The sequence below is a fragment of the Chlorocebus sabaeus genome, chromosome 20, assembly GCF_047675955.1.
Source record: "Chlorocebus sabaeus isolate Y175 chromosome 20, mChlSab1.0.hap1, whole genome shotgun sequence".
Classification (NCBI taxonomy): domain Eukaryota; kingdom Metazoa; phylum Chordata; class Mammalia; order Primates; family Cercopithecidae; genus Chlorocebus; species Chlorocebus sabaeus.
Genome location: NC_132923.1, coordinates 126,188,832 through 126,203,009, shown reverse-complemented (window position 1 = coordinate 126,203,009; position 14,178 = coordinate 126,188,832). Strand labels below are relative to the sequence as shown.

At 55.6% G+C, this 14,178-nt stretch overlaps 1 protein-coding gene across 1 annotated transcript in view; it reads left to right on the top strand.

Moving 5' to 3' along the window:
- The window catches only part of PEX14 (peroxisomal biogenesis factor 14), a 157,483-nt gene extending 144,589 nt beyond the window's left edge, over window positions 1-12,894 (top strand). The window contains exons 5-9 of the mRNA XM_007980588.3: window positions 641-726; window positions 5,151-5,253; window positions 6,487-6,584; window positions 9,422-9,513; window positions 11,679-12,894. Coding sequence (XP_007978779.1) covers window positions 641-726; window positions 5,151-5,253; window positions 6,487-6,584; window positions 9,422-9,513; window positions 11,679-12,135 — 836 coding nt within the window. The 3' untranslated portion in view covers window positions 12,136-12,894. The remainder of the gene's footprint in view (window positions 1-640; window positions 727-5,150; window positions 5,254-6,486; window positions 6,585-9,421; window positions 9,514-11,678) is intronic.
- Window positions 12,895-14,178: the final 1,284 nt, after the last annotated feature.

Below are 14,178 nucleotides of genomic sequence, written 5' to 3'. Positions count from 1 at the left end.
TAGCCCCTCTCCCCTGCCACCCCCATCCCTTTTGATAGGCGTTCTCACTCTCCGAAGCCTCAGTCATTTGGAGACTCGTGTTTCTCTCTGCTGGCTCCAAGCGAGAGCCGGGCTGGGAGGTCTGGTTTACCACAGCCCACCCCCGTGCCCCCACCCAGTGTACCACAGTCCCCCTCTCCACTTCACTGAGACCCCGCTTGGTTCTGCTGTGGCCCCCAGCTGATCGCCAGCTATAGTAGGGCATATGTGGGTGTACTTATGCTCCGAAAAATGTACTCATGTTATCGTCTCTGGATCTTTTGTTCCTGAGGTAGAGACCATGCCGTCGGTCTTCAGATCACCTCTGCCACCTGACTCCCGACTCGGGGCTCAGCTCACTGATAGATACCCCCACCCACAGCCTGCAGTCAGGGTTGGGTGACTGGCATCCCTTGTGTCCCAGTCGAGGTAGTGGGAACAGGAGGGGATGGAGCCGAGCTGCTGTTGTGTTGATCATGTGTTGCCTTCCTGCGGTAGAGTGTTCCACTTGCCCATCGTTGGAGGCGAGGAGACTGTGCCACTGAGGCACGTGTGCCGGCCCCCACCCAGGGAAGGACATCGTGTACGTCTTCTAACCCTCCTCCTCTTACCCCGCCTGTAGGCCCTGCAGGATCCCGATGGCGAGATTACGGCGCCCTGGCCATCATCATGGCAGGCATCGCATTTGGCTTTCACCAGCTCTACAAGGTGAGTCACCCCCAGTGGCTGTGGGTGCTGTGCCTCTGCCACCCTGTGGCATTCAGTGCCCTTTCACTGGCTCCCCTGCATGGAGGCACTGCTGTGGTCTGCCCTGAAGCGTGTTGACAGCGAGAGGCTGTGGTAGAAGTCAGGGTTCACGGCTGGATCCAGGCCCTGCCCTACTGCTGGGCTTGGCAAGCTCTGCTCATCTTTTCTCCAGTACTCAGCATGTACCACCCAGATCTCTACTTGCAGGGGCATCGTGAGGTCTGTCCCTTGCCAGCCCGTGTTGGGCACTTAGAGTAGTGCCCGCATAGGGAAGCCGTGCGAGCAGTTTTGAGACACAGAATAACATAATGGAAAAGATCATAAATGCTGGGCCAGCTGCTTTGCTGAGCCCTGGCTCTGCCCCTCAGGAGCTTGGTGATCACAGGCTCTGGTCTGTAAAATGGGGATAACAGTCCCAACCTCACGAGGTTGTTGTGAAGTCCCGAAGAGTCGGTCTCCCTTGTAGAGGGCTCAGAGCCATGCCCAGCACATAGAAGAGCTTTATACACCATTGCTCTGCCATAGCATTTAAGAGCGGCAGTGGGAACCTTAGTGTCATCAGATGTATGGGAGCTGTTCTTTTTGCTCTGTTGTGTTGGCATCTATAGAAATCTAGGATTTCCCAGGCTTCTCAGGTCAACTCTCAGGATCCCAGGCTCATTGCTTGCAACAGAACTGCAGGCATGAGGTAAACATTGACTCCCTTGTGAAGACCCAACTTGGACATGAAGCAAATGAGTCTAGTTTCTAGAAAATGCAGGGCCAGGGTAGGTGGCCAGTCCAGATCTTGGGATCCTGGAGAGAAGCCTCTTTTCTTTAGAGGCTGCCAGCTCCTCCACCCCGATCGGTGATTTTTTTTTTTTTTTTGAGATGGAGTGTCGCTGTGTCACCCAGGCCGGAGTGCAGTGGCGCGATCTCAGCTCACTGCAACCTCTGCCTCCTAAGTTCGAGCAATTCTCCTGTCTCAGCTTCCTGAGTAGCTGGGATTATAGGCATGCGCCAGCATGCCTGGCTAATTTTTGTATTTTTAGTAGAGATGGCGTTTCACTGTGTTGGCTAGGCCAGTCTCGAACTCATGACCTCAGGTGATCCATCCACCTCAGCCTCCCAAAGTGCTGGGATTACAGGCTGAGCCACCGTGCCTGGCCGGTGATTTTTTTTTTTTTTAAACAACCTGAATGAGCACCCAGACTCACCATAAGGCACATGAAACATGTTCAGCCGTGGTACTCTGGGATTCTTCATTTTTGATGTAGCACAAAAGCTAATGACAGTTATAGCAGAATATAATTTAAGTGTAGCATGTATTCCTGGAGCTGGACATTTCCATGTTAGAAATCGAGAAACAAGCGCTGGGCGTGGTGGCTCACGCCTGTAATCCCAGCACTTTGGGAGGCTGAGGCTGAGGATCCTGACCTGATCATGAGGTCAGGAGATCGAGACTATCCTGGCTAACACGGTGAAACCCAGTCTCTACTGAAAATACAAAAAATTAGCCCGGCATGGTGGTGGGCACCTGTAGTCCCAGCTACTGGGGAGGCTGAGACAGGAGAATGGGGTGAACCTGGGAGGTGGAGCTTGCAGTGAGCCGAGATCGCGCCCCTGCACTCCAGCCTGGGCGACAGAGCAAGACTCCATCTCAACCCAGATGTTTTAGATTAGCCTGGCCAACGTGGTGAAACTCTGTTTCTACCAAAGACAAATAAAGTAAAACAAAACAAAAAAACAAAAGCTGGGCATGGTGGTGTGAATCTGTAGTCCCAGCTGTACTCGGGAGGCTGAGGTGCAAGGATCACTTGGGCTCGGGAGGCAGAAGTTGCAGTGAGCTGAGATCACACTGCTGCACTCCAGCCTGGGCCACAGAAGGAGACCCTGTCTCAATTTAAAAAACAAAATAAGCCAGGCACAGTGGTTCACACCTATAATCCCAGGACTTTGGGAGGCAGATCACTTGAGGTCAGGAGTTTGAGACCAGCCTGGCCAACAAGGTGAAACCCTGTCTCTACTGAAAATACACAAATTAGTTCGGTGTCTTGGTGTGCACCTGTAATCCCAGCTACTCGGGAGGCTGAGGCAGGAGAATCACTTGAACCTGGGAGGCGTAGGCTGCAGTGAGCCTGCAGTGAGCCAAGATTGTGCCACTGTGCTCCAGCCTGGGTGACAGAGCGAGACTCTGTCTCAAATAAATAAACAGAACAAAAACACCTCTTGGGGCTCAGTACTTCTCCCTCTGAACCGGTGCCACCTTCAAATCACTGACTGTATACGAGCACCAAGAAGGATGTGGTACAAATGCAGAGTCCTCAAATGAATGCCCCGGCTGTACTGAGCAGTAGGCACTGTCACATGGCCACCCATGGAGGGCCTGTGGCCTGATGGGAGCGGGAGGGCAGCTCGGCAGCTCGCCTTGGTGTGGGCACGCACAGGGAGCTGCCACCATAGTTTCTACGAAGCTCTGGGCTCTCTGCTCTACTTTAAAAAAGAAAAGAAACATTGCAATATCAGTCACAATGGTAACGAGAATTTCTAAAGCATCTGGTCAGTTTCTTGAAATTGAAAAAAAAAAAAAAAAGAAATGGTAAGAAGCCCTTGACTTGCTTTATAAGCATGTGAAGACTTCGGCTAGGGCAGCGTGTCTGCTTCTGCCCTTAGGACTTCTGATCTCAGAAATGGGGTGTTTAGCTGGTTACACACACATATATGATTTGTTTGTTTGTTTGTTTGTTTGTTTTTTAGACAGAGTCTAGCTCTGTTACCTAGGCTGGAGTGCAGTGGCATGATCTGGGCTTACTGTAACCTCTGCCTCCCGAGGAGCTGGGATTGTAGGCATGCGCCACCACACTCAGCTAGTCTTTATATTTTTAGTAGAGACGGAGTTTCACTGTATTGGCCAGGCTGATCTCAAACTCCTGACCTCAAGATCTGCCCACCTCAGCCTCCCAAAGTGCTGGGATTACAAGCGTGAGCCACCGTGCCTGGCCGAGAATTCTTTACCTTTCATGCTGAGGACATTTCATCCTGAAGCATAAGGCTACCTTTGATGAGTTCTGGCTCAGTTGTGGGTAATAGCTCACACTGGCTCAGTTGTGGGTAATACCTCACACTGTGGTTGAAAAGCACTTTGCAAAATAGAAAATGCGTCTATACATGTGCTGCTGAAGAATGATCTTCACTTAGGAGTCACTCTGGAAATGAGTTCCCACAAACCCCTTGCAAGAGACCTTCTTTTCCTTCCCTGGTACAGAAACCGTAATGGAGAGGTTTCCGTCCTCTTTCCTATCTGGGCCCAGATAGATTAAGAACCAAAGTTGTCCCTGGGCAGCTCCTGCCAGGCCTGTGCTGCACTGCCGCTGGCAGCGCCCACTGAAGTGGGCAGTGGGTCTCACTCTCCTCACCTGGGGGACTTTGTCTCCATATTCCGAGTGGCTGGACATCAGTGCACATATTCCTACAGGCAGCTGTCCCTGAAGGCCCCGCCACCCACCTCCACCCCTCCACACCCTCACCTCCGAGGTGACCAAGAGCACCTGTTGCCAGCCCTGCCCTGCCTACTTCCTTCCTGAATGGCCCCCCGGGCGTCCCTGGTTCTAGGCCCCTGTGAGGGGTGGCCCTGCCGCATCCACTTTCTTTTTTCCCAGAGCCAGTCTCTTCTGGTCCTGCGCTTTCCTCTCCCTTCTGCCCTGCATTTAATTCTGGGGAACTCGACTTCTTTTGACTCTTACATGAAGGAAGTTTGTTCTGAGGATTCAGTCTTCATTTAGAAAAAGACTGAGGTGACCTCTTCCAGCAGCCTCAGAGCACTGATGTTATCCCCTGGCGAGAGAACCAAGGGTCCCAGAAATGTGTTGTTGATTTTCCTTTAGTTTCTCCAGTGATGTTTTGTTTATTAATTGTACTCATTTGTTTCTGAATAGGTGATTCACTCACAGGTTCAAAATGTTCACGATTCAAGAGAATATGCCGGGAAGAGCTGCCCCTCCTCCCTCACCTCCCGGAGGCTCCAGCAGTATCTGATGCTTGTGTGTCCATCCACATTTATATCTTACAACTTTGACAGTAGAGTTTAAAACTTTGTGTTACAGAAATAGTGTGGCATCACTAAGAAAAGTAAATAAAGGAACCAGAAAGTTCCCATCACAGCAGATCCAGCTGACTCTCCCTGTCCACGTTCCCTCCTGGTCCTTGTCCTTATTCAGGCAGAATTTTTACGTGGTTGTAATCACAGTCTCATAACTTTTTCAAATATCTTGTTCATTTATGGTGTTTGCTTAGGGTTTCCAAAACCCGGGGATGACCGGGAGAAAGTTGGGCGGCAGAATTTGAGAGATTGTTGGAGGATAACCCTGGGTCCGTATGCATTCCTCACCCTGTCCCGCTTCTTGCAGAAATACCTGCTCCCCCTCATCTTGGGCGGCCGAGAGGACAGGAAGCAGCTGGAGAGGATGGAGGCCAGTCTCTCTGAGCTGAGTGGCAGCGTGGCCCAGACAGGTAAAGATTAATGACTCCATCAAGTCACCCCTCACAGCCTTCTCCAAGCAGCCCCTTCTCTGTCCCTCCCCTCTCCCTCCGTCTCCACTCTATGTGGTGACTTCATTTATCTGCTCTGAGAATCTGTTCACATTTGCAAATGAAGCCGCCGTCATTTCGGTTTAATTTGAAATTGCTTGTTTACTGTCGGCGCGGCCTCAATTAATTATGTTTTTACGGAAAGGCTCCCAACCTCAGAATATTAATAAGGGGAATAAAATGACAGCCTTTCTAAGGGCTGTAAAGTTCATTTTTAATTTCTGCTTCTATGAGGTTTTCAGGGGGGTTTTCAGTGATTTTCCCCCTTCCCTCTAAGACTCCACTGTGGGGTCAAGAGAGTCTGTAATTACTGTGGCTCCCAGGACCCTGGCCACCTCCCCTGTTATCGACTCGACAGGGCTCACGTTCATTACCCCGTGCCCCAGCAATGGCCCAGATTAGCTGGGACCTGTCGCGCCAGAGGTGGCTTCCCTTCTTTATAAACTTGTTTACTAGATGGCAGCTCTGAATCTAGAAACCAGAGCGAGGCCAACGAGAGAGCCACCTGTCCCAGGCAGGAGTCTGTGTCCCTCTGGGGCACATTTGTGAAGCTCGCAGAAAGCCTTTCAGAAACCCTCTGATGCTGTCCATTCTACTGGCGTTTGCTTCTGCAAGGCTGACATTGGTGGCAACAGGGTCCCGAGGGGTCACAGGACACCAGGGAGTGGAACAGGCAGCCTGGGGTCAGGTGGGGAGGGCAGGAAGGAGCAGTGGGAAACAGGACTTGTGGCTTGAGCCAGTCCTGGATGTGAATGTGGTGGGGACCCGAGATGCATCTGTCCCGGCATTGGAGACTCCAGGAGTTTCACAAGGACGCTGAGGCCCAGGAGATGAAGGACACAGGCGCCAGAGAAGCCGGGAGAGCTCAGCAAATCATAGCCAGCTCTAATTAGAGGGGAGAGGTTCTGGACGGATATACTGTTGACCATGGACAACTACACAATGGAAAGATAAAGTAGAAATACTAGAGGTTAGACACAGTGCAGGCAGATCACCCAGAGTGCAGATAAATTAGATGGATTGCGGGGGGCTGGGGGTGTCTGCAGATAAATTAGATGGAGCGGGAACATGGGCAGCTCCTAGGTGCATGAACCGAGCGAGAGGAACATCTGTGCCTGTGAATTTACCCACGCCGTGACTGCTTTCTCCTCGCAGTGACTCAGTTACAGACGACCCTCGCCTCCGTCCAGGAGCTGCTGATTCAGCAGCAGCAGAAGATCCAGGAGCTCGCCCACGAGCTGGCTGCTGCCAAGGTACCTGTCTCTGCCCTGCAGGGCCCTCTAGGCCTGTCCCATGGTCTGTCCCATGTGCCCTTCACTCTTGTCCCTTGGGCCCGGCTTGCCACCTTCGGGAGCCAGACTTCGCCCCAGTCTCACGGTGGTTACACAGCCACGGCCGACGCTGCCCTTTCTCTCCTTGTAGAGACAGGAGGCCGTTGCTGGGCAGTCAGTATGACGTTTAACCGCTGAGGCTGTCCTTTCTCTCTCTCTGTCACCTCCCAACAGGAGGAAGGAAAAGCTACCCTCTGCCTGTGGAGATCTCATGGCAGCCATATCCCCGCAGCTCTGGAGGCTTTCTGTGTAGACGTGGGATGGCCTCTACCTCTAAGTTAGGTTGCAGCTCAGCATGGCCAGGAGGGGTTCTGGAACAGACAGGGGAGAAGCGAGTCGCAGTCAGTTCACCAGCACCAGCCCCGTCCACACCACAGTGCAGCGGGCAGGTTCTCTAGACTCAGGTTCCACAGGTTCCAGCAACCCTAGGGAGCCAGAAGCGACTTCCGAGTCAGTGTCCTTGCCTCACTGCCCAAATGTGAAGAAATCTTGGCATGGCAGCTTTCCTGGCCCTGCCACTTGTTAGCTGTATGACCACAGGCAAGTTACTTAACCTCTCTGAGTCTTAGTTTCCTCATCTGTAAAATGGAGCCATAACGGCGCCTAATTCGTGGGGCTCTTCATGGGCTCAGGAGGGTGCCTGGCTCCAACCAACTCACAGGATTGCAGGCCTGGGTTCTGTGGGTGGGTAACAGGAGTCATCGCTGAGGCAGTGTCAGACAGACCAGGTCCAGGGACAGTGGCCTGGTGGCTCCAGAACACCCACTGGCTCTTCTCTCTGTCCCTTGCCCCACAGCTCTGTGTCCGGTGGACAATTCTCCCTGGCTGCCCCCACAAGCTGGGCTCTGGAGAGTCCCGTCCCGAGTTGCTCGCCCAGGGCAAGCCACTCCTAGGGTACGACTTGGCTCGAGCTAGCTCTCAAATCTTTTGCATTTGCAAAAACCACGAAAATGACAGTCTTTCCATTTTCCATGGAGTCTGGGGTGTCTCTTGAAGAGAGTCCCGGGAATCTCCCCCCTGGACATCCAAACCACACACAGAGGTGTTGCCTGCCCTTCCTCCTGGGGTGGCTGCGGGTACTGGTGGCCACCTCCAGCCACTGTGCAGTGCATGTTCTCCGCGGGTGGCCGGTCCCTAAAGCACCAGGAAGCCCAGCGACAGCCCTGCCTGCTCTCCTGGGTCAGATCATCTTTTGGATCCATGGTCGGCCTGTGGCCAGAAGCCATCCCGGAAATTGGAAAACTGTTTTCAGGCCTTGCGCATGAGATGAAGACCACATGTTGTGTTTAAGAAGCAGTGGGGGCCCGGAATGTGCTGGGTGGTGAGAGGGGTCAGGCCCCTCAGAGTTCCTCGAGCTGGCTTTGCTGCCGCTGTCCCTGGCCCACCCCAACCTTCTCTCCCGAGCTGCAGTGGGGCCACTGGCTTGGCATCTAAACTCGTATGTGTGAGGACTTCGGTTACCCCATAAACCAAAGACCCAGAGCTGTGTTTTCTCAGCTGTAATGTAAGTTTTTATATCTGGCTTCCAAACTCCTACTGGAGCACTGTAAAAAATTAAAAAGAAGAGCTTTAAGTAATTAAAAAACCTACATAAAACTGAAGGCTATGAGTTTTCTACAACTGTTTTTTAAAGAGACTGACTAAAAAGCCCCAGATGTCAGATTTTATTTCTAAATCCTGGCATCTGGCACCATATGCGTTTGGAAATCTGAGTCCTTTGTAGGCCGGTGAGTGGAAATTGCGCCCTTGTTAATGGGCTGCTGTAGCTTTCAAGGTCTCAGAGAAGCCAGAACAGTGGCTCCTGGGCCCTCCCTGTCTGGTGGTCTGGAGTAGGAACCCTGAGGGGCTGTGTCTGAGGGTGGCGGGTGACACACACTCACTCAGACTGCCCAGGTTTTCCTTCCTGAGGCCTACAGGTCCCCCAAAGGACTGCTCCCTGCTAAGGTGTGCCAGCTGGGCTGCTTGCTGCAGCCAGCCCACGGCAGCCCCTGACCCCACGTCAGGGGCCAGGCCTCTGAAAGCCAGCCCAGCGGCCCACCGCACACTGGTAGGGAACAGCCAGGGAACGTCCCCGATGCCGGCCCGGGGGTGCAGTATCAGGAGAGCTGGCCATATTCATCTGTGCACTTAAAGACAGCCTGGGGTGGCCTTCAGCCTGGGCGAGGTAGACCTCACACGGAGGCCTCATGTGGCATTGTCCTCTGTGCACATGCTAGAAGCAGGTGGCCACCGGCAGCTCCCATTTGGGGACCTCTGGTTTGGCTGTCCTCTTCCCCATCTACACCAGCAAGCTTGGCCAGAAGTGAGATGTAGTCCTGTGAAGTTTATTTGGAAAACAGTGTTACCTTCAAAGGGGAAAGTTGTGCATGGAAGGATGGGGTTTGTCAGAGATGGTGGCTGTTTCCTCTTTCCACCCTGGGCCATCTTATATCCCAGGCGTCATACCACTTCATACCGCACCTGCACGCCTCCACATGTCTCTCAAAGATGCCCACAGTACCATTATGGCACCTAAAAACACGCAATGATTCCTTAAGTCATCAGATGTCCAAACAGAGCCGTGGGACTGTTTAAGGATGTCGTCATCCAAACAGAGGCATGGCAGGCAGTGGGCAATGGCAGAACCTTCCTCCACGTTCCCCAGAACAGACCCAGAACGCCCCACCTGCTGCCCCCACCCAGCTCCTCCTGCAGCCGCAGGCCCCGCCCGTGCCACCAGGACCCCACCCTGAGCCTTGCTCCCTGTGCTCTGCTTTCAGGCCACCACATCCACCAACTGGATCCTGGAGTCCCAGAATATCAACGAACTCAAGTCCGAAATTAACTCCTTGAAAGGACTTCTTTTAAATCGGTAGGAGGGAGGGACAGGGACCCTGTTCTGGTCAGGCCTGGAAAGGGGGACTGGGAGCTCTGGGGCATGGGAGGGGCATGACCCTCACCCCCACCCCCGAGGACCCCATCTGTCTGGGCAACTCAGGCACTGAGTCTGGGGCCTTTTGAGCTTCTCTTTTCATTCCCCAGTTGACCACCTCTCCACTCCAGAGGTGACGGTCTGTGGCACATGAGTGTTGATATACAGTTCCCAGGCCTGTCAAGACCTGGTAAGGGACAGCTTGAGCCAAAAAGCAGGGCCCTTGGAGCAGAGGAGAACCTCCTGGTTTGGCTCCTCCTCCTTCCTGAGCCCCAGGTGACCACTCAGTGGCAGCTTTGTCCCAGGGAAAGCCCTTGCGGGAGGGTCTTTGCGTTTTCTACTTGGAAGGGCTCCACGACTGAAGACATGAGTAGAAGCAGGCCCTGCCCCCCCAGCTTCTTGGTGGTCCCCCTGTTGTCCCTCTGTAGTGACAGCACATTGTCACCAATGCAGCCTCAGAGGTAGGCTGACCAGCTTGTCCTGCTTTGCCTGGGACTGTCCTGGTTTTATTTATTTTTATTTTTATTTTTATTTATTTTTTGAGATGGAGTCTCGCTCTGCTGCCCAGGCTGCAGTGCAGTGGCATGACCTTGGCTCACTGCAACCTCTGCCTCCCAGGTTCAAGCCATTCTCCTGCCTCAGCCTCCCGAGTAGCTGGGACTACAGGCATCTGCCACCACTCCCGGCTAATTTTTTAATTTTTAGTAGAGGTGGGATTTTGCAGTGTTGGCCAGGCTGGTCTTGAACTCCCGAACTTAGGCGATCTGCCCACGGCCTCCCAAAATGCTGGGATTACAGGCATGAGCCACTGTGCCTGGACTGTTCTGGTTTTTAAAACTGAAAGTCCAGTGTCCAGGAGCCACTGTGTCCTGGGAGCCGCAAATGTGGGCTGTCCTCCTGGGCTGATGCCCTAGGGTGCCTTGCATGGGCTGTCCTTGTTTCCCTGCTGGACTGGGTTTGGTGGGAGCTGGGTGAATGGGAGGGTACAGGTGGGCTCTTCACTAGGGTCCAGGATGGGGTGCAGAGGGGTCTTGCGGCTCCAGTCAGAAGACCCCATTTTCCAAGCCACTCAACTTCCCGGTTCTCCCTGAGGAAAAGATGTCCCAGAAAGAGGTGTGGCGCTGGCAGAGGCCAGAGCATTGTCATTAGGAGACAGCCTCCATTTTCCCTAACCGAGGCCAGTGCCTGGGAGGCTGGGGATGGAGGCCAGGCCGTCGGGTAACCATGGGGCCAAGAAAATTGCACACGGAATTTCTTGTTAGCGTTGAGGATGCTGGTGAATAAAGCAGGCTGTGGTGTGTGCCCCATTCAAGTGGGGTCTGCGGGGAGAGTTGTGTCTAAGGCCCTGCTGGGAGACAGCCCCTGTGGGCAGCGCTTTGTCCTCTTGGCTCAGGCAGAGATGGGCCTGCCTGTTGGAGAGCTCTGTCTCTGAGCCGTTGCCAAGTGGACCTGACCTCCCAGGTCCCTCCTGGAATTGGCTTTGGTTTGGGCTGGCTGCTGGCCCAGGAAGGGAGTACGGAGCAGAAGGGAGAGCTGACTCTTGCCCGTTGAAAGTGTTGAGCTCAGAAGTTTTCTAGCAAAGGGCACCACCACCGCCCTTTTGGTTCTGATGTGTCTGACCCCCTGCCAGTGGCCAGGGCTCCCTGCCTCCACCTTTTGCTCAGACCATAGACAAATTAGGACTGTGGCTCAGGTGTCTGGAGTCCCCAGTCATCGCCCTTTTGGGCTCCTCCCCACCCTGCCCCTCTCCTGGCCACTGGGGTGGAGGCAGGGACAGTGCTGAGGATCAGGAGGAAGCAGGCTCCCGAGGCAGCAGGCCCCATTTGGCTTCCAGCAGCTGCCCAGGCAGGTGGGCCTCGCCCAGGGGGTCCCGGGGGGACCCTGGGCTGTCTGTGGGGGCATAGGACACTCTTGGCATTTATCTCAGCTATAGGATCTTTGCTCCTGAAAGGAGGGGAGGAAGGGCTCCATCCTGTCCCTTGCCCAGTGGCCCTGGGGGAGTAGCTCACCATCGCCAAGCCCTTGGGGGTCAGGGAAGGCGTGGCCCTTCAAGGGTGGGAGTCCTGAATGCCACCACCAACCTCCTCCTCTGCTTCTCCCGCCAGGAGGCAGTTCCCTCCGTCTCCGTCAGCCCCAAAGATCCCCTCCTGGCAGATCCCGGTCAAGTCACCGTCACCCTCCAGCCCCGCAGCCGTGAACCACCACAGCAGCAGCGACATCTCACCCGTCAGCAACGAGTCCACGTCGTCCTCACCTGGGAAGGAGGGCCACAGCCCCGAGGGCTCCACGGTCACCTACCACCTGCTGGGCCCCCAAGAGGAAGGCGAGGGGGTGGTGGACGTCAAGGGCCAGGTGCGGATGGAGGTGCAAGGCGAGGAGGAGAAGAGGGAGGACAAGGAGGACGAGGAGGATGAGGAGGATGATGACGTGAGCCATGTGGACGAGGAGGACTGCCTGGGGGTGCAGAGGGAGGACCGCCGGGGCGGGGATGGGCAGATCAACGAGCAGGTGGAGAAGCTGCGGCGGCCTGAGGGTGCCAGCAACGAGAGTGAGCGGGACTAGGGCCGCGCCCACTGCCTCCAGCCCTGAGGACGGCGTCCAGTATGCCGGTGCGTGGCCACACCCTGCCTCCCTCTCTGGCCCTGGGAGGGCAGCTTGGAGCCCAGGTAGGGGGCAGAGCTGTCCTCAGCTGCACTGCGGCCTGGTGGCAGCGTGGGGAGTCGCAGTTCTGTCCACCTGGCCTCCTCTCACCTGGCCGCCAGCCCCAGCCCCAGGCCCAGCAGCCTTTGGCTTTGATCTCAAGTCAGGCTGAAGGCAGCAAAGCCTCGGGGCTCAAGCCCCTGCCCAGCCCCCTCTCCCGGACAGACGCCTTGCCCAGGGTGTGTTTGCCGAGTGTCTTGACTACCGTGACACCACGCATGGCCAGAGCTAGCGTCCCTACTGCCTCCCGACTCCTCAGTGGAGGAGGAGCTGCGGTCCCTCTGGTGTCTGCTGTCCCCCTCCCTCCCTGGACCCGGCCCTGGACCCCGCAGGTGCCTGTCCCCAGCACCAACCCCACTCGTGCCCCGTCGTCCTCCCAGACAAATGAAACCATGCTGCGCTTCTGATGCCCTCGCTTGCCGTGTCATGGTTCAGCTAATCCCATGGCGAGATGGGGGCTCACTCCCTCGGAGGAGCCAGGTACCAGGGCTTTCCTGACCGACAGCCAGCTCTGTCCTTCCCCCCAAGAAACACATGTTCATTTGTGTGATCATGTATAGACCTCAGAATGGAAGATAGGACTGTATATAATTGTAATAAATACCAGTTGCCACTATTTAATTTCTGCCTGTGGCTCCCTGTCTGCTCATGGCACCCTGGGCCCCGGGGGTGGTCTCAGTGCAGCCTCAGCCAGTGAAGTGTGGGTGAGGGCCCATGGGCAGCTTCTGCCGCTGCTCAGCCAGAAGCAGAGGGCTTTGTTCAGGTCCGGTGGCTGCCGGAGGGCGACACTCGCTGACCGCAGGAGGATCAGGGACCTCGTGTGACTGGATATAGACCTTGTGTGGAGTGACGAGCTCTCCTTCCTTAAATGGACGCGTGCTTCCCGGGCAGGGGAGTGTGGCGTCCTCTCTGAATCCTCGTCTCCCCCAGCTCTCGCCCTCCCAGTCCCCCTTTCCCCTTCACAGAGCATTTGGCTAAAACCAGAAGAGCACAGCCATGCACTCCTTGAGGGGCGCTCCTGTTCCCTCCAGCCCCCAGGTGTCGGGACCAGGCTCATGGGCTGCAGACGCCGTGACGTCCGTGTGCCTGTGCGGACACAAGGGCTTTGGACGCAGACACTGTGACGTCCGTGTGCCTGTGCAGACACAAGCGCTTTGGAAATAGGAAGCTCTGGGCAGCCCCTGCAGGTGTGGCCTCCATGTACCCGCCTGCCCCACCGGGCCCTTTCCTGGGGAGGGAGGAGGCCACGCAGTTGGGCTCAGAGGCTTGGTGTTGGGGCTGTTCTGTCTCAGATGTTTTGCTTTCGGCCCCTGCAGCAAACCCTTCTTAATGCTAGGAACACAGGGCCTGTTAAAGTGTCGGATCTCCAGGCCTGGGCCGCCCCTGCCCACTGGAGAGTCCCTGGGACCAGGCTGCCTCCATCTGCTGGAGAGACCCCTGGAGCAGGTCCGCCCCCACCCACTGGAGAGTCCCTGGGAGCAAGTCATCCCCACCCACTGGAGGGTCCCCAGTACCGGGCCGCACCTGCCCACTGGAGGGTCCCCGGGAACAGGCTGCACCCACCTGCTGGAGGGTCCAACCCCAATCTGGTTTCTGGCCTGTGGGTTGCGTCTTTCATGCTTGTCACCTAGAAGGACACTCCTGCAGTTCCTGTTTACAGCCACGTGTTCCCCAGGGACAAGCAGAGCCCAGTTCAGTGTCACACTGTGGCTTGTTCTCCTTCTTTCCTGGCCTCCTTGCCGTCTTTGAAGAAGCAGGTGTCTCAGTTCCCAGGGGCTGCCACCTCACCTGGATGAGGGGGTCCTGCCTACCAGGCCTCCAGGGGTCCCAGTGTCTGGGAGCTGGGACGGGCAGACAGGTGGGCCAGGCCTCGGCCTGGCTCTGGGGACAGTGACTGCCTGTGTC